The sequence below is a fragment of the Phyllostomus hastatus genome, unplaced genomic scaffold, assembly GCF_019186645.2.
Source record: "Phyllostomus hastatus isolate PE091 unplaced genomic scaffold, TTU_PhHast_1.1 phas_contig_209, whole genome shotgun sequence".
NCBI lineage: Eukaryota > Metazoa > Chordata > Mammalia > Chiroptera > Phyllostomidae > Phyllostomus > Phyllostomus hastatus.
In genome coordinates, this window is record NW_025333735.1 from 1,951,413 (window position 1) to 1,973,151 (window position 21,739).

Here is a 21,739-nt window from a genome sequence, read left to right on the forward strand (position 1 = left end):
TACAGTCAATCTATATAGAATTAAATCTTTATTATACTTAAAATGTATTTATTTAAATTGGGAAAAATAGTCACAAAGCTGACATTTATTTTAAGAAAAATAAGTAAAAATCACTGTTTTTAAATGAGAGGAAAATTAGTACATATAGAAATCCTGTTACAAATAAGGTAAATTTGTTATAGAGCTGAAGTATTAATAGTTAGATATTTCTACTTCCCACCTAGAGGACCCTATTTGAAGTTTAGGAAAATCTGGCAATCATATGTAATATGGAAATAGATATGGACTCCAAAGGGGAAAAATGCAATTTGGGGTATCATTTTTAAATTTTTTAAAGGTGCCTATGTATTTCCATTTAAATTATTTGACCTAGTAATATAAAAGCCTAATGGAATAATGACATATAGTGGCTAGAGTTAGATTTTCTATACAAACAAGTGTTCTCTAATACATATAGAAAATACAAGCTTGCTATATATGTGTTATATAACTTGCTTCTTTGATTTCTCTTCTAATGGTATTTTCGCATAAACGTTTGAGGTTCAGCATTTTTGTATGTCAGTAATGTTACTTTAAAAGGTAAAAATGATAAGGATGAAAGTCAAGGAATTAAAAGTTTTAACCTGTTTTAATCCTTTCATACTTTATGCTCTTGAGAATTCCTGTTATACATAGCATGTATTTCCTTGTGTGTGAACTTGTGTGACGCCAAAATGCTTATGATTACTTTATAAGACATTGAAAATTTAACACAATTTGTAGCTAATTTAAATTATTTATTCACCATGAAAAACAAATGGTTTCCTAAGAATACCACAAATTCATAAGTAAAATGCCACCTTAGCATCACAAACTATATTTTTTAGAATTTGACTTTAATAATGTTATGCAGCTTTGAGTTACATTTCCTTTTTGTTTACCCTAGAATGGAACTAATCACAATCTAGTTGATAAAATATGTCAGAGGAACTTGAAATATTCAGAAAGTTGTGTGATAAAAAAACATTTAATTCTGTTAAATGAATAATTTTCTGAATTCAGCACACATACATTGAGCAGCTTTGTGTCCAGTTCTGGGAGAATTGTGATACATAAGACATTCCCTGTCCACAGGGAAGTTATAGACTATCTGTAGTACTTTAGTATGAGAACAGAATTCTGTGGAAAGTCCCCAGTGGAGAGCAGGAGACCAAGAAAAGTTTTCCTGGAGAAGGAAAACTGAGCTGCCTCTTCATTAAAGAATATGTTTCTAACACTTTCCATTAATCAGTTGAGTTGATATTTTGTGGTGCAGAGAAGTACTTTCCACAAATGGGTTACAAGTATGCTAGGAGACTGAGTCCTTCAGTCTTAGAACAACCAAATGGAGACTAAGTGAGCAGGAGCCCCAGTTACAAGCAGCCGCCTCTTTTATCCCACTGCGCCATATGGCTCCATGTGGGATGATGTGAAGAGTACTGGGAAATAGTGATGTAGAGAATGCCATTATCCACTAGAGATTCTACAGGGTCACAAACTTACTAATAAAAAATAAATCTAATAACCACATTTTAAAATGACCTTTTTTTAATTTTCTAAATTCTGATAAAATATACATAACATAAAATTCACCATTTTAACCATTTTAAGTGTACAGTTCAGTGACATTAAATACATTGATATTGTTGTGCAATGTCACTATCAACAGAACTTTTTCATCTTCCTAAACTGAAACTCTGTACTCATTAGACAATCACACACACACACACACACACACACACACACACAGCTTCTCTCCCTCAGCCCCTGGCAACCACCATTCTACTTTCTGTCTCTGAATTTGACTATTCTAAATACCTCATAGAAGCAGAATCACCCATATGGCGTTTATCCTTTTGTAATTGCCTTATTTCACTTAGCTTAATGTCTTCAGGATTCATCCATGTCAGAGTATGTGTCATAATTTCTTTCCTTTTTAAAACTAACATTTCATTACATGTATAATACCACATTTTGTTTATCTATACATTTGGGTTGGCTTCAGCTTTTGGCTATTGTGAATAATAATTGGTATGCAAATATCTGTCCACCTCTGCTTTCAGTGTTTTTGGTTGTATGCCTAGAAGAAGAATTTCTGGATCATATAATTCTATCTTTAATTTTTTAAGGAAGCACCATTTTATTTTTCATAGTGACTATACCACTTTACATTTCTAAAGCACTTCACAAGAGTTCCAAATTCTCCACATGCTCACACTCCCACTTGTTTTCTGTGTTTTTGATAATAACCATCCTAATGAGTATGAAGTGGTATCTCATTGTGATTTTTATCAATATTTCCCTAATAGTGATGCTGAACACCTTTTCATGAGTTTATTGGTAATATGGTCTAATATTTTTTTAAATGTTTGAGGATAAGGAGACATGTCCAACCAAGATTAACCAAATCTTATTCAGAAGCAACTTATTTTATAGAATTAGATCAGCCTAAAGTAGAATCCCATCAGAGTCTCAAAAGCATTTTGGACCCTTAATATTTTAAGAACTATTGATATAGCCTAGAATCACCAAAATGTGAAAAGGTCACTATCTCTTGGGTAGGTAAAATTAAGGTGATTTTTAAATTTCTACTCTGTGCTTTTCTATATTTTCCCAAGTACCTAAAATAACCATGCATAGAACATGTGATTTTTATGCTATTTTAAAATTTAAAAGGTAAAATTTATCTTTAGCTCTTGGATGTACAATTAAAAAATGAGTCTGAAAGGTAACAAGAAATAAAACGGACATAGTGTGCTCTTATCACTGCCTTCCTTCCTTAAGAGTCGCAGCATTTTCAAGTCACTACAGAAACCATGGGCAGGCTCCATGGATACAAAAAAAAAAATGGTACTTACCATTGGATCCATTTCAGCTGAATTAATTACAATACAATATTTGTTTTTGAGTTTTTATAGTTTTTATAGTGAGCTTTTACTATAAGGAGAATGCGGATTCTATATCTAGAAAGCAATATTTACCACTGATTTTTTTTCAACTTAAATATATTAAGAAAAATGTTTACATTAAAATCTTTATAATAAGATTTTATGGGGTTTCCTATAATATATTTACATAGTACATACTATGTTTACTTTTTAAAGGTATTGTGTTTTTGTTTTGTTTAAATTTATAACAATTATCACTTAATTTTAGAGGCAACTATGAAGAATCTCATTAAGTATCTATGTTGGATAGATGGATACATACCTGTGTTCAATTTAGCATCCTAAAAAAATATAGGACATCTTTAAGATTTTTGTGAAGAACTTTCTAGGTCATCTTAACCTATGCAAATTCATTGTCAAGTCTCCATATCTCCCTGGATCTTTATGGCTAGGTTTAATAGTACTCAGAGTAGGGCTTCAACTCTCTACCATGTGATATCTTCGGGCCTCTGTTTCCTTGTCTGTGGACTGGAGCTAGATAGTTCTATCCAACTCTAGCATTTGTTTGATGTATCTATGTGCTTAACTGTAATGTTTATGCTGTGAAATTTTAGGTTTATTTTTTAACTACATTTTTAATTTATACAAGTTTTTTAAATTTCTGGGGCCTTTTTTTTCTTTCCAGCTGTATGCAGGAGCTATTCTTGAAGTCTGTGGATGAAAATTGGGGAGGTTCCCACAAGTCCAAGGTTTGTAAAATTAACTCCAGTAGATTCTTAGTTTAATAATATAAAATCAGCATTTCACAAGAACAATTTTATTAAATATTCCTACAAATAAGAATTTTTAGGGTTATACTTTTTCAACAGCATATGAATTTTGCCACATCTTTTTTCATGGAAGTGAAGTATTATAGTAATTGTTTAATACATGGTTACTTTAAGCAAGCATAATATGTGAAATCTAGATTTAAATGCAACACATGATAAGATGGTTAATATTTTGAAAGGAGAGTCTTTCTTTTACCAAGTATAAATTTTGTGAGAACCTTTCTTCTATCAGATGTAAATATCATTCCTTTAAATACCATTTCATTGTACTACATTTTAAATGTAAATTAATTTATATAAAACTTGTAAGGAACAACAGCATTAGTGAAACTAGACTTGTACTCAATGACAAAACATCCAGAATAGAATTAATTAATATAAAATTTGAGGTACAGAAGAGAGGAAGTTGTGCATGTTGTATGTCTCTACAGGAATTTTTTTAAAGATGTTATTTATGTTAGACAAAAAGAAGGAAAGAAACATCAAAGTGTGGCTGCCTCTCACACACCTGGCCCACAACTCACGCGTGTGCCCTCACTAGGAATCAAACCAGTAACCCTTTGGTTCATAGGCTGGCACTCTATCCACTGAGCCACACCATCCAGGGCTTCTACAGGAATTTTTAAAGAGAATTAAAAGAAAGGGTAATTGTAAAAGAGTATTTACTCTTTTGGTTCACATCAAACAGTAATGGAGTTTTGCAGTTCCAAAAATACTTGAGCTAAAGCTTTTTTCTATTTTGTCCTTATATTCCACTTGAAAATCAGTTTTATGAAATTGAACTTTTTTGAAGGTATCAACCAATAGGGGTTGGCACCAGTACAATGCCAACAGGAATCCTCAATTTAGGGTATGGTGAAAGAAATTTTATTCGGTGCAAGTAGCTCAGCTGTGATACAGCAAGGCTGTGAAACAGCACAATTGTGGAGCAGCTCAGTAGTGTTACAGCTCAATTATGACGCAGCCCTCTCAGGCTAGACAGCTCTACTATGCTGTGCTCTGCTCTGCTCTGGTCCAGCAAAATGTCTTCGTTGTTTCAGCTCCAGGCAGGGAAAAACAGTTTTCATTCTCCCAGCCATAAAGGGGCTGACTTACATAGAGAGAAGTGCCTGCCCCTGGTACCTGATTGGTCCAGCCTCATACAAACAAGGACTCCAAATCCTCACAGTTTGATTAGTCCAAAAGATACTGTCCTGATTGGTCAGAATGGAGGCATGTGATTGGTCAGTGAAGATGCTGATGGAGATGTAGCTGCACAGCTCCTATTAGACAGGCAACGCGTCAGTCCTATTGATTTAAATAGGATTTTAAGAACTCCTTTATAAGGTTTGGCTCAGTTGACAGGAAAAGTGTGCATACAGGCAGACAGCTTGGCTGCTGGCCTCTCCCTTAAGCATGGTTTGCATGAGGGGCTTGTTTAGAAATGACTGCTAGGTTCTGTTTTTAAATTTGAACCCTGTTAGCCACCAGGTAGGTATCCTTTTCTCAGGGTCAACAAAGTGTTCTGTTTGCTGGCTTTCCCATAATTTCTTGCCTTGTTTACTTGATGGCAAGATAATTATCTGGACTTAGTATTTTATAAAATTGCCTGTATTAGCACCTGCCCTTTATTGCTGATACAGAATTGTTTATAATAAAATATTGCTTATTTTGGCACAGAAGTGAAATAGAATAATTTGACTTATGACATTTAATAAATGAGACCCAAAGTAGATACACATCTAATTAAATACATCCTTTGTTAGAATAAGCGCACATTCTAATATAGCACAGAATATAACATCTATATCTGCTTAGGGAAAAAAGTCCTTACTCTGTACTTTTTTCCTCAAACACTTAAATTCAGAATTGTACCATAGTTGTTTTTATATAAATTCTCTGAACGATAATGTGATCACTCTTATTCCTAGAAAGTTTGGCAGTTGCTTTTTAATTGTATTGATCATTCATATTTACTAATTTTATTCATCTTTTGTGACTTACCTTTTCATGAAGTTAAGAGTAGCTTTGATATAGCAATTATCCCTTCTATTTGTGATATCAGATTTTATTATGTCCATGGTAATAATTTATATAGCTTGTAGTTTAGTTTTTAAAAGTTTGAGTATAGTTTCTCAATCTTAGTAGTTGAACTTAATTTTATATATGTTTTATGTGTAGTTAAATTTTCAAACCTTTGAGTGCATGTAGTCATACCATCTTTTCCTTTTGAAAACAACTGGATTTTAATTCTTTGTGTAAATATTTAATAAGTACAAGCTTACTTAAAATGAAAATGATTGCATAATTACATAATGCATAACCATGTTTAATATAATTACGTGTAACCAATATTTTCTTAGTCCTTGAAAAGCTGGTATATTTTTAATATAACCATTCTCACTTTGAGACTATCTTAAAGCTATTCTGGAATAGGGAATGAAGGAGAATTGCCAGCTTTTGCAATGATTACAAATAACAAACTATTCGATAATTATTAACTAATCATTGTTTTATAATCTTCATTATCCATATCAGATAGCTTCTAAAATTAGCATAACTTCTATTATATTTTAATTTAAAATACATTGTAATTATTTCTTATTTTACTTAATTTAAATTAGTCATGTCATAAAATAGAAGAGTAGATTAATGTGAAATATTTCAAGAAGAGAGGGGCGTTTAAATTTTGAAATGTTTTATTCACATTAAACAAGTGTGTTTGTGGGGCAACAAAAAGTCCCAGATCATATTTCTAGCCAATTCCAGGTTTCCCTCCTAAAGCAGTATGTATTATATAATAATTTCTCTTAATAGATTTGACCCAGTGTTATATCACTTGTGGTGATAAAAGTAATAATATAAGAAAATATGTTTTCCTTCTCAAGCAACATAGTTTTACTATGTTAAAGATATGTCTGTCTCCAAAAAAGTGTCAATTTTCCCTAATTTTTTAGGTCTTGGCAAACTTTTTCTTTAAAAAGCTAGATAGTAAAAATTTTCAGCTTTAAAAGCAACTAGGATTGGTTATTTGTTATCTCGTCTACCTGTCTCCGTTTCCTCTTATTACTTCCATTGCCTCTTCTATAAAAAAGACCTTTTCCATAAGGCAGATTTGATTATGTAGCCTCTTGCTTAAAATCTTTATAGTTGCCCATCACAACATGATTTATTTTTCTTAGGTTCATGTCACTAGTTCATGTGCCGAACTATTTGCAGTTCTCTGAACTTTCAGCTCTAAGTCTTTGTGCATACTACATGTACTTCCTAACTTATGCCTGTTCCTAATTCTTGTGGCAAACTCTTACTCATTCAAAGTTGACTTCAAGCATTAATTTTGGGTGGCCTTTAACAGAATTTTTCACCCTCCCTTTTCTTTTTTTATTTAATCTTGATTGTATTTTTTTCTATCATTTAGTCCACTTACACCCTTCTCCCCTCATCAGTCACCACATTGTTGTCCATGTCCATGAATCTTTTTCCCTTTTGTGCTCAATCCCTCTATCCATTACTCCCCTCCCCACTAGCTGTCATCTGCTCTCCATCTGTGAGTCTGTCTCTGTTTTCCTTGTTAATTGTTTGTTCATTAGATTCCAGTTGGGAGTAAAATCATATAGTATTTTTCTTTTCTCTGACTGGCTTATTTCACTTAGCATAATTTTCTCCAGGTTCATCCATACTGTTATAAAGGGTAAAATTTTTCTTCTTTTTTATGGTTGAGTAGCATTCCATTGTGTAAACATCCCATAGTTTTTTTATCCACTCATGGATACTTGGTCTACTTCCATATCTTGGCAATTGTAAATAACGCTGCAATGAACATAGGGGTGCTTCTGTTCTTACAAATTATTGTTTTGGGTTCCTTCAAATACATTCCCAGAAGTGGAATACCTGGGAGAAAGTCAGATCAGATCTATTTTCAGTTTTTTGAGTTACCGCCATACTGCTTTCCACAGTGGCTGCACCAATCTGCATTCTCACCAACAGTGCAAAAGGGTTCCCCTTTCTCCACATCTTCTCAGGCACTTGTTATTTGTTGATCAATGGATGACAGCCATTCTGACAGGTGTGAGATGATATCTCATTAGCGGTTTTAATTTGTATTTCTCTGATGATTAGTGGCATTGAGCATGTTTTCATACATCTGTTGGCCTCTTCGGAGAAGTGTCTATTCAGGTCCTTTGCCCATTTTTTAATTGCATTGTTTTGTTTTGTTTTGGGGGAAGGGGTTTGGTGTTGAGTTTTGTAAGTACTTTGTAAATTCTAGACATTAACCTCTTATGAGATATATTGGCAAATATGTTCACCCATTCTGTGGGTTGTCTTTTTATTTTGTTGATGATTTCCTTTGCTGTGCAAAATCCTTTTAGTTTAATATAGTCCCATTTATCTTTTTTCTCTTGTTCCCCTTGCCTGGAGAGATATAGCCGATAAAAATTTTCTGTGAGCAGTGTCCAAGATTTTGCTGCCTATGTTTTCTTCTAGGATTTTTATGGTTTCAGGTCTAACATTTAAGTCTTTGATCCATTTTGAATTTATTCTTGTGTGTGGTGTAAGAAGGTGATCTAGCTTAATTTTTCTGCACTTAATCTGCCCAATTTTCCCAACACCACTTATTGAATCAACTATCTTTAGTCCGTTGTGTGTGCTTGCTTCCTCTTTTGAATACTAAGTAACTGTAAAGGTGTGGATTTATTCCTCAGCTCTCTATTCTGTTCCATTGATCCATGTCTGTTTTTATGCCAGTATCATGCTGTTTTGATTACTGTGAACTTATATTATAGTTCCATGTTAGGTAGCGTGATTCCTCCAACTTTGTTCTTCTTTCTCAGTATCGCTGTTACTGTGTGGGGGGCCTTTGTGGATCCATATAAATTTTAGAAATATTTGTTCTAGTTCTGTGAAATATTTCATTGGAATCTTGATAGGACTTGTGTTGAATCTGTAGATTGCTTTGGGTAGTATGGGCATTTTAATGATATTAATTTGGTCTTTTACATCTTTGATTAGGTTTATTCCTAGATTTTTTTTTGTCGCAATTGTAAATAGGATTGTCTATGCAACTGATTTCTGGATATTAATTTTGTATCCTGCCATGTTGCTGAATTCATTTATCAGTTCTAGTAGTTTCTTGGTGGAATCTTTAGGGTTCTGTATGTTTAGTATCATGTCATCTGCAAATAAAGACAGTTTTACTTCTTCCTTTTCAGTTTGGATGTCTTTTATTTCTTCTTCTCTGATTACTATAGCCAGGACTTCCAGTACTATGTTGAATAAGAGAGGTAAAAGTGGACATCCCTATCTGTTCCCAATCTCAAGGAGAATGCTTGTAGTTTTTACCCGTTGAGTATGCTGCTGGCAGTGGGTTTGTCATATGTGGCCTGTATTATGCTTAGGTATGTTCCCTCTATTCCCAATTTGCTGAGAGTTTTAATCATAAATGGGTGCTGGATTTTATCAAATGCTTTTTATGCATTTATTGATATGATCATGTGATTACAGTCCTTCATTTTGGTTATGTGGTAAATCACACATATTGATTTGCAAATGTTGTACCAACCTTGCATTTCTGGATAAATTTCACTTATACATAGTGTATGATCTTTTTGGTGCATTGCTGTATTTGGTTTGCTAATATTTTGTTGAAGGTATTAGTGTGTAAGTTCACCAGGGATATTGGCCTGTAATTTTCTTTCTTTGTAGTGTCTTTATCTGGTGTTGGATAATGCTGGCCTCATACAATGAGTTTGGGAGCCTTCCCTACTCTCGAATTTTATGAAATACTTTGAGAAGGAGAGTTGTTAGTTCTCAGAATGTTTAGTAAAATTCACCTGTGAAGCTGTCTGGTCCAGGGCTTTTGTTGTTATGGTTGTTGGAATTTTTTTTTTTTGGTTTTTGTTTTGTTTTGTTTTTGTTTTTGTTTTACTGCTTCATTTTCACTAGATGTAATCTGTATATTCAGATTCTCTGATTTCTCCTGATTTAGTTTTGGAAGATTGTATGTTTCTAGGAATTTATCCACTTTGTCCAGGTTGTCCAATTTGTTGGTATATAGTTGTTCATAATTTTTGTTTATAATCTTTTGTATTTCTTTGGTATCATTTGTACCTCCTCTTACATTTCTGATTTTATGTATTGGATATTCTTTTTTTTATTGATGAATCTGATTAAAGGCTTGTCAATCTTGTTTATCTTTTCAAAGAAACAGCTCTTGGATTCAGTGGTCTTTTGTATCCTTTTTTTTTATTTTGGCTTTATTAAGTTTATTTCTGCTCTGCTCTTTGTTATTTCCTTCCTTTTACTTACTTTGGGCTTTGTTAGTTGTTCTTTTTCAAGATCCTTAAGTGTAAAATTAGATTATTTATTTGAGCTTTTTCCTGATTTTTGAGATAGGCCTCTAATGCTATGAATTTCCCTCTTAGGATTGCTTTCCCAGTATCCCACAGGTTTTGGATTCTTATGTCTTCATTTTCATTTGTTTCAAGGTATCTTTTGATTTCTTCCTTGATCTTGTTGTTGACCCATTCATTGTTTAATAATGTGTTATTTAGCTTCTATGTCTTTGAGTGTTTTCCACTGTTCTTGTGATTGACTTCTAGTTTCATAGCCTTGTGGTCAGATGTTTGATATTATTTAAGTCTTCATAAATTTATTGAGACTTGTTTTGTGTCCTAACATGTGGTCTATCCTAGAAAATGTTCCATTTGCACTTTGAAAAGTATGAATATTCTGCGGCTTTGGGGTGAAATGCTCTGAAGATATCGATTAAATCTATTTGATAGGGTGTGTCATTTAAGGCCACTGTCTCCTTGTTTTCTGCCTAGAATATCTATCAGTGGGTTGTTAAAATCCTCAACTATGGTGTATTTCTATCCATCTCTCCCTTTATGTCCATCAAGATTTGCTTTACATATTTAGCCCTGGCTGGTGTGGCTCAGTGGATTGAGTGCCAGCCTGTGAACAAAAGGGTGTCCGGTTCAATTGCAAACACACATTGATGTTTCTCTTCCTCTCTTCTTTCTTTCCTCTCTCTCTAAAAATAAATAAATAAATTATTTTTAAAATGTTTAAAAGAATTTTTAAAGAGTTCCTTTACATATTTAGGTGCTCTTGTGTTGGGTGTGTAAATGTTTACTAGGGTTATACCCTCTTGTTGGATTGTTCCCTTTATCATTATGTAGTGTCCTTCTTTGTCTCTTACTATAGCCTTGGTTTTAAAGTCTGTTTTGTTAGATATAAGTGCTGCTACCCCAGCTTATTTTTTCTTTTCCATTTGCATGAAATGTCTTTTTCCATCCCTCTACTTTTAGTCTGTGTGTATCTTTTGATCTGAGATGTTTCTCTTGGAGGCAGCAAATATATGTTCTTGTTTGCCTATCCATTCAACTACCCTGTGTCCTTTGGTTGGAACATTTAAGCCATTTACATTTAAGGTAATTATTGATAGGTAAGTATTTAGTGTCACTTTATTGTTAGATTATTTTCCTCTGTTTTTCTTCTTTTCCTCCTCCTCCTTTTCTTCTTCTCCTCTTCTCTTCTTCTTCTTCTTTTTTCTTCTTTTGTTCTTCTTCTCCTCTTCTCCTCTTCTTCTCCTTCTTCTCCTTCTTCTTCTAGCAAGCCCTTTAACATTTGTTGCAGTCTTGTTTGGTGTTAACAAATACCTTTAACTCTTTCTTGTCTGGGAAGCTCCTTATTTTTCCTTCAATTTTAAATGATACTCTTGCTTGGTAGAATAGCCTTGACTGTAGGTCCTTGCTTTTTATCACCTTGAATATTTCATGCCACTCACTTCTGGCCTGAAATGTTTCTGTTGAGTAATCAGATGACAGTCTAATTGGTGCTCCCTCCCAGGCAACTACCTGCTTTTTCTCTTGAGACCTTTAGGATTCTCTCCTTATCTTTAAGCCTTGTCACTTTAATTATGATGTGTCTTGGTGTACCTCTTTGGGTCCAGCTTGTTTGAGACTCTGAGCTTCCTGGACCTGTGTATCTTTTTTCCTTCACCAGATTAAGGAAGTTTTCAGTCATTTCTTCAAATACGTTCTCAATCCTTTGCTCACTCTCTCCTCCTTTTGGCATTTCCATGATGCAGATGTTGTTATGCTTCACATTGTGCAAAATGTTTCTTAAGCTTTCCTCATTTTTTTTTAATTCTTTTTGCTGCTCTTCCTGGGTGTTTTTTTTTTTTTTACCTTGTCTTTAAAATCACTCATTTGATCCTTTGCTTCATTTAACCTACTGTGTACTCCTTCCAGTGTATTATTTATCTCAGATATTGCATTCTTTATTTCTGACTGGTCCTTTTTTATGGTTTCTATGTTTTCTTTCATGCTTTGAGTATCCTTATAATCATTACTCTAAACTCTCTGATAAATTGCTTGCGTCCATTTCATCTAGCTCTTCCTCTGGAGAATTCTCTTGTTCTTTCATTTGGGGTCTGTTTCTTTGTCATCCCATTTTGGCTGCTTCTTTGTATGTGTTCCTATGTATTAGGTAGATCTGCAAAGACTCTGGTGTAGACCTTTCTCCGATGCTGCTTGTTACTGGCCCTGGTCAACCTATTTGGAGCTATCAGCAATCCAAAGTGTGTGGCTTCTGCTGGCCCTGGGTGTGTGTGGACAGAACCAGGTTACACTACAAAGCCGGCTTTTTTCAGCACAGTGCCCTGATGACAGTCAACTGAAGTCTCACGGAGCTCCTAGAGATCCACCTTCATTGTTAAACTAATCAATGATTTAGCCTCATGCTGTAACCATCAGCCTGGCTTTACCTCTATCAGGTGGGGTAGTGTAATTCCTGTGGACAGGGCTATTGCTTCCTCTCAGGGTGATGCCATTCAGAGAGGACTGCTCTGCCTGAGAAAGATGGCTCTGGCAGTATGGGGAATGACTCGGCACAGGGATCCTGGTGGCTGTTCCTTCAGTTCTCGCCCCAGAGCACCAGTCTCAGACTCTCTTCAAATGTCTCTAGTCCACTCTGCCCTCCCTCTGCTGGAACCTAGGGAAAGTGGCTGCAAACTTTTATACATTGGCCCTTTAAGAAGCTTTCTGAGTCTCCTGCCATCTCTCCCTGGCAGACAGAAACCCTACTGCTCTCACAGCTGGATGTTATTTGGGTTCCTTTCCAGCTCTGGTGCTGTAGGCTGGGGAACCCAGCTGGGGTTTAGACCCCACGCTTCTCAGGGGGAACACCCTGGCCACTAAAATATCCCTCCAGATCTTTAGCTGCCGTCCATGGGAGCCCAGCCAACCCTCTTGTGCTTCCTCCACACTCCCTCCCAGTCTTGTTGTGGTGAGTGGTTTCTTCCCTCTAGCCTTGGTTATAGGGCTTCTCTCCAGCTAGTGTACAGTTTGTTGTTCAAGATGATTTCTCTACAATTTAGTTGTAATTCCAGATTGGTCCTGGGAGGAGGTTAGTGTACCTTCCACTTATACCTTCGCCATCTTGTATCTGAAAAGTGCCCTTTCTTTACATGGTTCTATACCCTTGATAAATTTATAGTCTTCAGACATTTCTTTCCTGGCTTTACTGTTCTGACTGAAAAGTCATAATCCTTTAAGTTTGTGTTCTCTTCATTATTGTACCTCCAATCTCCCCACATTCTCTTAATTATTTAGATCGCCCTTCTCTGAATGTTTTTAAGTGCTTTTAAATTGTCTTGATGGCAGGACCCTAATGACATATAATTTTGCACTCCAGATGGTTTGTATACAATAGTAAATCTTCTGATTTTGGAAGTACTCTTTTAGATCTCAGTAGCTTTCATTGAGCACAGTTGAGAATTCACTTCTATTGTTGTTTTTTGTTGTTCTCTTTTTATTGTTGTTTCTGGTTATGTTATGACATTTTTACTTAAAAATGTTCTAATTCAAGTGTATTTACTGTTACTCAACAGGAAAACATCTAATTATCATCCCATGTAATTTTATGACAGTTCACAAGTCTTAATCCCCCTGCCATGAGCTGTTATAATCAAACTAAATCTTATAACCAGTACATTGTAGGACTGTTTATAATGTGATCAAAGGTATATTATTAGATCTAGTCGAGTATATTTTGTCTCTTTTTTATATATATTTTCACTTGTTTCTGCTTTTGAAAATAACACAATTCAAACATTCTCTTTAACCTCAAGACATATCATTTCCATTACCCCGTCGTATAGAACAGGATAGATTTTTTAAAACTACTCTTTATAGTTAACTCTGAAGAGTCTCTGAATTATAAGAGTCACGTGGCTTACCAAGCAGTGTGAATAGCAAAACAACTTCTCCAAGGGGGTTGCAGAAATGAGTGCTGATAAAAATTCCAAGAGAAATACTGAAATTTTTAATCTGTTTTCTCATGACTTCTGTATGTTTCATTACTTTGAAATATTTACAAAACTGCCTTTCTAACTGACAAATAATTAAGTTGGTGTTAAGAACATTTTCTAGAAATAGTGACTTGATTAGGAATCTCCAAACTAATATTACTGTGCTGTTTTTAAATAGTAGAAAGTAAACTAGAAAATAATTTACTCTAAGGTCTCTTTGCAAGTCCCTTATATTCTCATATAGCCTATCCTAGTGCCATGCATATACAATAAGTACTCAAATATCTGTTAAATGATTAATCTACTGTCTGTAAAATGTGATTTGCTATTACAGCATTTAACATGTATTCTCCTCATTCAAAATTAGGAGGTTTATGAATGACTGCTTAGCAGACAGCAAAAGAAAGAAGTGATGAAAATAGGCATTGGTGACTCATCTTCATATTTCTTTCAAATTTGGTCACTCATTCCAGCCTGTTAAAAGTCTGTTGAATGAATGAAAAATAATAAATGTGCTAGGCTCTGTTGTGTATGGATACGGCAGATAAAAGAATAGTCCTTTTCCCCAGAGAGGTTATTCATGTAGTAAAGAACATACTGTGTGTTGCACAGGTGTACACATAGACAAAGAGATGGTAAAATGCAAAGGCATATCATAAGATCGTTTTTGTTTGGGGACTCAGGAGTCTGCAGAGCATTTGGACAAATCTTAAAGGATAAAATTAATGGAGAAGATATTCTGATAAGCCAGAATAGCATAATCAGTTTTATTTTGAACTAAATTTTGCAGGGGAAATTCAGATGAGATATATAACTCTCTTCCAACAAGTCCTCAAAACCTTAAAGAGGAAAAACATGTACTAGTTTTTGTGTTGTCCTAAATGCAAGTATATGAAGACCTTCATAATGGATCATGGCTACAGTGCTTTTGCTAATTAATTCTAAGTTTAAAAAGTAAGTTCTAAAAAGCATTTGTCATTATAAAATCAAAGTGTAATGAATGATGTAAACGGTAACATAGAACTAGGATTAAGAGCAATCAAATATCTAAATAAAACATCTCATTTGTTTTTATCTTAGAAAAAGATATTCTAAATTTTTTAACTTGAACTATTACATATGATCATTACTAAAAAATTGGTAAAATGTAGATCAACAACAACCCCAAAAAGGAAAACTGTCCATTTAAAACATCCCCAAACCCTGTGCTCCAGATATAATCCCCTATTAAAATAATAATAGTTAACATTTTTGTTGTTTTTTATCATGTTAAGTATTATATTTTGCACTTAATTTTTTTAAAGATTTTGTTTAGTGATCTGGGCTTTTTTTTCTTTGTAAATGTATATTTATGGATAAATATATATGAACATAAATGTATAAAAATAATGTTTATCCATCTTCTTTTTTTTAATATATTTTATTGATTATACTATTACAGTTGCCCCATTTCCCCCTTCTCTCCCCTCCACCCTGTACCCCCTCTCCCACCGACGTTCCCCCCCCCCTTTAGTTCATGTCCATGTGTCATACTTATGAGTTCTTTAGCTTCTACATTTCCCATACTATTCTTGCCCTCCCCCTATTTATTTTCAACCTACATTCTATGCTACTTATTCTCTATACCTTTTCCCCCCCCTCTCTCCTCCTCCCACCCCCCTGCTGCTAGCCCTCCATGTGCCCTCCATTTCTGTGGTTCTGTTCCTGTTCTAGTTGTTTAGTTAGTTTCTTTTGGTTTTGCTTTAGGTGTAGGTGTTAATAATTGTGAGTTTGCTGTCCTTTTACTATACATGTCTTTTCTTTATCTTCTTTTCTTAGATAAGTCCCTTTAACATTTCATAAAATAAGGGCTTGGTGATGATGAACTCCTTTAACTTGACCTTATCTGAGAAGCACTTTATCTGCCCTTCCATTCTAAATGAGAGCTTTGCTGGATAGAGCAATCTGGGATGTAGGTCCTTGTCTTTCATGACTTGGAATATTTCTTTCCAGCCCCTTCTTGCCTGTAAGGTCTCTTTGGAGAAATCAGCTGACAGTCTGATGGGAACTCCTTTGTAGGTTACTGTCCCCTTATCTCTTGCTGCTTCTAGGATTCTCTCCTTCGTTTTTACCTTGGCTAATGTAATTATGATGTGTCTTGGTGTGTTTCTTCTTGGGTCCAACTTCTTTGGGGCTCTCTGAGCTTCTTGGATTTCTTGGAAGACTGTTCCCTTTGCCAGATTGGGGAAGTTCTCCTTTATTATTTGTTCAAATATGTGCTCAATTTGTTGCTTTTCCCCTTCCCATTCTGGTACCCCTATAATTCAGATGTTGGAACGTTTAAAGGTGTCCCGGATGCTCTTAAGCTTTTCTTCGATTTTTTGAATTCTTATTTCTTCATTCTTTCCTGCTTGGTTGATTCTATCTTCCTTCTGGTCCACTGTATTGTTTTGAGACTCAGATTCCTTCCTTTCACTATTGGCTCTCCTCCACGTATCTTCCTGCATCTCTTTTATGGTAACCTGCATCCTTTCATCTAAATTGCACCCAAAATCAACCAATTCTGTGAGCTTTCTGATCACCAGTGTTTTGAACTGTGCATCTGGTAGATTGGCTATTTCTTGGTTGCTCAAAAGGATGAGTCCTGGGGGACTGATCTGTTCTGTTGGAAACATGTCTTATGTCTTTCCCTGTCTCTCTCCCTTGGTCTGGTCGCTCTTGTTACGGTGGGGGGCGGAGCCTTAGGTGTTCACCGGGGCTGGGCACCCCAGTCGCTAGATTGTGACGTTATATGTGGGGGCGGGGGGGAACAATGGTGGTAGTTCCGTTCTCCTGGGCTTAGACCCTTCTCTGGGATCCTGGGCTGTGAGCTCTGCCCTGGTCCACAATCGCTGCCCCACTGATTCCCCCAGCCGCAGCTTGCATACTCAGGGATCACCGCTGCATTCCTGCGCCCCGGATGGTTGTCGCGCTGATTTCGTGCCAAATTTTCCCCAACCTCCGCGCGCCGCCGACCCGCGCCAGCCCCGCACCCGCCCAGCTCATTGTCTCCTACCAGTCTGGATGTACGGGTCTACTTCAACTTCTTGGCTGTCAGACTTCCATTCAGATAAATCCTCTGTCAGTTCTGAGTGTTATTCTATCTGTAAATTATTGTTGTTCTAATCTTGGTTGTGCGAGGAGGTACGGTGCGTCCACCTATTCCTCCATCTTGCTGGAAGTCCTCCATCTTCTTTTTTTAACAGCCAGAGGAAACAAACTGACCTATATGTGTGTTTGCTTCTATGCCATTAAGTAAAGATTAATATAATTTTTAATGATTGGATGCATTCAACAGTGTGTTTCATATTAATTTAGTTAACCAACAGCCTTTACACATTTAGATTATTTCCAAATTTCTGGACTTGGTTAGCAGGACCTTATATAATATATCCTCACATTATTGTGTAATTATTTCTTCAGAATAAATTCCTAGAAGGGGACTTGCAAGTTTAAAGAGTATGTACATTTTAAGACTTTCGGTTCATTTTGCTAAACATCCATCAGGAAGGATGTGTCTATTCATGTTTTCTCCATAACTAAACCCCAGCAAAATTCTCTCTGACCCTAAATTTTCTTTTTAATTTTTGTCACTCTAAATGAGGATATCTCATTGTTTTATTTGACACTTATTCGATTATTAGGCTGAACATTTATTTCAAATGTTTTTTGACCATATATATATATTTGTACATGACATGTTCCTGTCCTTAGTTCATTTCTCTACCTAGTATTTATTCTCAAAAGTATGTATTGAATAATTCACACACACACACACACCCCAGATGCACACACACATAATTGTGTCTCCTTCACTGCCTCCTTCTCTTTGATTTGGTAGCTTTACCAAACCAAAAAATTTCTACAGATATGTGTAGCTCCCTAGATTTCTTATCTGTTTCTTTCTATTCTGGTGTCAGTATCATATGTTAAAAAGCAATTGAACAAATTTTTGTTCTACATCTTTTTCTAAACTATACTATTCTCACACATACACTTTTCTAGCTGAGTTTTACTATCATTTTTTCAAGCCATCAGAATCCCATTGGAATTTGGGGTTTTAATAATTTAAAACAACATCTTAAAATATTCTGTTTTCCCATTGAAGGGTATATATCTTTATATGTATATATTTGAATCTCCTTACTTTTTCCACATAGGATCTAATGTTTTACTATTGAGTTCATTTCTACTTTTTGTTTTGATCTTTGTATCTAGCTTGGATTTAGAAGTGAACAATTTGAATCTTTTTCTTTTCTCTTAAGCTTTTGTCAGAAGTGATAAACCCAAGCTATTCAGAGGACTACAAATCAAGGTAAGGTGATTTTAATGGAATGTCTTTTTTTCCAGCTGAGTTTATTTCTTTTTTGGAGTTTGATGTCTTAAGGAATAAGGTCATGTTTGTGGTCGCATTTACCCAGATTTAGTATTTCTCAGAGCTCTCTGGTGAAATAGAGGACCCAGCTAGTGGGTCAGAAGTTCCAGGAATCTAGCCTAATTTTAAACTAATCACAACAAAATTGTTAGATTTCTTAAACCAGAGAAAATTTTTAGGGTCCATTGCAGAATTCTATCTGATAATTTCTTTAGACAGCTTAGTTTAGCATTGATCTCATATAATCATTCTCTCTCATTAATTATTTTAAACTTATCTGCTTCCTCCATGAGATTTTAAGCTCTTTGAGAGTTTGAAAATTAAATATTTGTTACAGTCAATAATAAGCTTAAATCCCAAACAAACTATGTTGTGCTAGCAAGTGTTTTTCTCTTTAGAGGTAAACTGTAATTTTTTTAATTGTCATTTTTTAGTGAAATTTCATTAAATTCTTTCCCAAAGACTTTAAGACCTGTTGTGATGTTATGACTAAATGCTTTTTTATATTACTATTAAATTTAGTTAAGCTGGACTGCATTGGTTTGATTTTGGTTGAGGCTGAGAAGGCTCTTTTAAGCAGATAATAATAATGATGCTCCTTTTTTTTTGTAGTATGTTCGTGGTTCAGACCCTGTACTAAAGCTTTTGGATGACAATGGGAACATTGCTGAAGAACTAAGCATCCTCAAGTGGAATACAGACAGTGTAGAAGAATTTCTGAGCGAAAAGTTGGAACGCATATAAATCTTGATTAAATTGTATCCTGTCCTTTTACTGCCTTATCAAATGAAATGTTTCAGCACCTAGAAAATAATTTAGTTTTGCTTCCACCCTTTGATCAGTCTTTTACTGTGAGGTATTAAACATCTAATTAAAAGTTAAAGTAACAGCACAGCCCTTGATATCTAAGGACTTGGCAAGCTTAACAAAACTCATGTTTTATAAATTTCTATCTCCGTACAATTGTTGATACCACTAACAAAGTGCTTTGTAATAGACTTGTTAATTATGCAAATGATAGTTTGTGATAATTGGCCCAGTTTTATGAACAACAGATTTTTAAATAAGGGAGGTTTTAAGAGAGATGATTACTGCTATGCTTCACGTGCTGTGTGCTCTTTGAAAGTATTGACAGTAAACTACAAAGCAAATGAGATATACCAAGCCTCAACAGATTGTTTGATCCTCAGATTCTCTCATATTTTTGTATTACTCAGCTTTCCTTTTAATAGAAATGCTCTAGTACATACATAATGAATGAACAGCATAAAAATTTTATGGCTTTGTTATTGTGAAACATTTAAGATCTACTGTAAGAGCGAAATGTTCACAAAGAGTTGCGTTAATGAAGACTACACAGAAAACCCTTTTGAGGATTTGTGTGGATCTGATATTTAGCAAATTCTTGTGCTTTACATTCTTACCAAAAAAGCCAATTTAAAAATGATCATTTGTAAGACCAGAATATAAATAAAAAGTTTCAAAAATCTGAACTTGAAATTCTTCTGATTTGTCTTTTCATCTTTAAAAAAATGACTCGTTTCTCAGTATACTTTTATTTTCTTGTCATATAAGCCTGTATTTTCCCTAGCAAAAATGTTCACTGGCTTCACTGGTGAAAACTTACAACTTCGCATTCTGGGTTATAGTGGCTTATAGTTTTCTAGCAGTTTTTTATTTGTCAAGTGCTTTTATTTATGAACACATTTTTATTTTTATTTTACATAAAGAATATCTCAAATTAAAGAATTTTTATAAGCTATTTAAAAATATAGAATGTTTATGAGCTATTAAAAATTATAGTTTTGGGAGAGCATTTGGGATCTTGCTCCCTGGCAAATATCATCAGTTTGGCTCAAATAAACTCTTATTATTTTTCTTCACTTAACCTTCTATCTGGTGAAAGTGACTTGACTTCATAAAAGGTAATTCACTAAGAACAACATTCATCCACTGACTTTAGGTCATTTCAACTGCTTACTAAAAAATGGGTCAAAAAATCCTGTTATGTACACTCAATGTCAGGAAAAATTCTTATAATCTGGAAACCTTAGTTTTTTATTTTGAATTAAACCATCTTAATGAAGAATATTTGTAAGTCATTAAAGACAACTCTACCAGAAAACATTTATAAAATGCTTATTTTTAATAGAGATCAGTTATTAGTCTTTACTAGCATTTTGTGTTGTTATATTTAAAATTAACAAATATATTTTTAGAGCCAGCAACAGAGTGAATAAACCCTGGACAATATGGTTAGTCAAAATACTGTGAGAAGTCCTTGGCAAACAGATCATGGTCTACTTGTGTTCATCTGGAGAGTAATGGCGAGGGCCATCATTTTGATAGTACAAGGCCCTGGGTAAATTGGCAGCAATCCTTTATGGTGGTTATTACTTGAGAACAAGAGGGGTGTAAAGCCAATCATGGGCAGTGGAAAAACACCGAGAGGAGTTGCTACCATATAGAACAATAGTGAGATTGAAGGGATAAAACTGCAAAACTTAAGGGATTGGCATAGAAAAGTAATTGGACCGGTCTCTAGGCAGGAAGAGCTTGTTAAATGAGTATCTGGCATTGGGAATTTTTTTTAAAAAGTGAAGAGAAGCCTAACATGTCTACTATATTCAATTTATTATGAGAGATCAAAAGAGGCTAAAGAACCCCACAGTATCTTAGAGCTTGAAATTCTTGAATAAACGTGTATCTGCCAAGCTTCACTATTGTAATTGGGAGTTTGAGTTTAATCAGCCGATTCCAACTCTTTCACCAATTTCAATCAAAAATCAGCTAAAAGCTTTTTAAAGAAACAAAGAAATCTTGGTTACCAAGAAAGGGGTATAAGTACCAATCCAGAAAGTACCATTTCCTAGTCAAATTCTGACATTTGATTATGTGTATTCAAGTTCATAAATGTAGATATGTACTAGTCACTTGATATTTATAAATTTGATCCCTCTGCCAAAATTGTTGCTTATAGACTAAAACAGCTAATTTATCTCTAAATTTCTGAATTTGGCAAAAGCCTCTTATAAGAAGCTATGAGCAAGAACTGACATTTCCTGTTATAAGAGGATTTGAGGCTTGAAAGCTAGTCTAAAATTAATAAAGTGCAGAAAATATTCTTCAAATACTGCAAAACTTTGGAAATTAAAATTGTCAGTAGCTAGTATGTGAAAGCATGTCTACAAATACATGGGACGTAGGAGTGCGGATTCCAGATACAAGCTCAACCACGTATTTCTTCTACCTGAAAATAAAGTACCTTTTAATTAAATTCTGTGGTGGCAGAGGACTTTTTCTGGGAGAAAAGAGT

General features: G+C 34.7%; 1 protein-coding gene across 1 annotated transcript in view; it reads left to right on the top strand.

Annotated features, from left to right (window-relative positions):
* SELENOF (selenoprotein F) overlaps nt 1-19,916 on the top strand; it is a 48,696-nt gene extending 28,780 nt beyond the window's left edge. Inside the window, exons 3-5 of the mRNA XM_045835334.1 lie at nt 3,592-3,655; nt 18,314-18,363; nt 19,036-19,916. Coding sequence (XP_045691290.1) covers nt 3,592-3,655; nt 18,314-18,363; nt 19,036-19,167 — 246 coding nt within the window. The 3' untranslated portion in view covers nt 19,168-19,916. The remainder of the gene's footprint in view (nt 1-3,591; nt 3,656-18,313; nt 18,364-19,035) is intronic.
* Nucleotides 19,917-21,739: the final 1,823 nt, after the last annotated feature.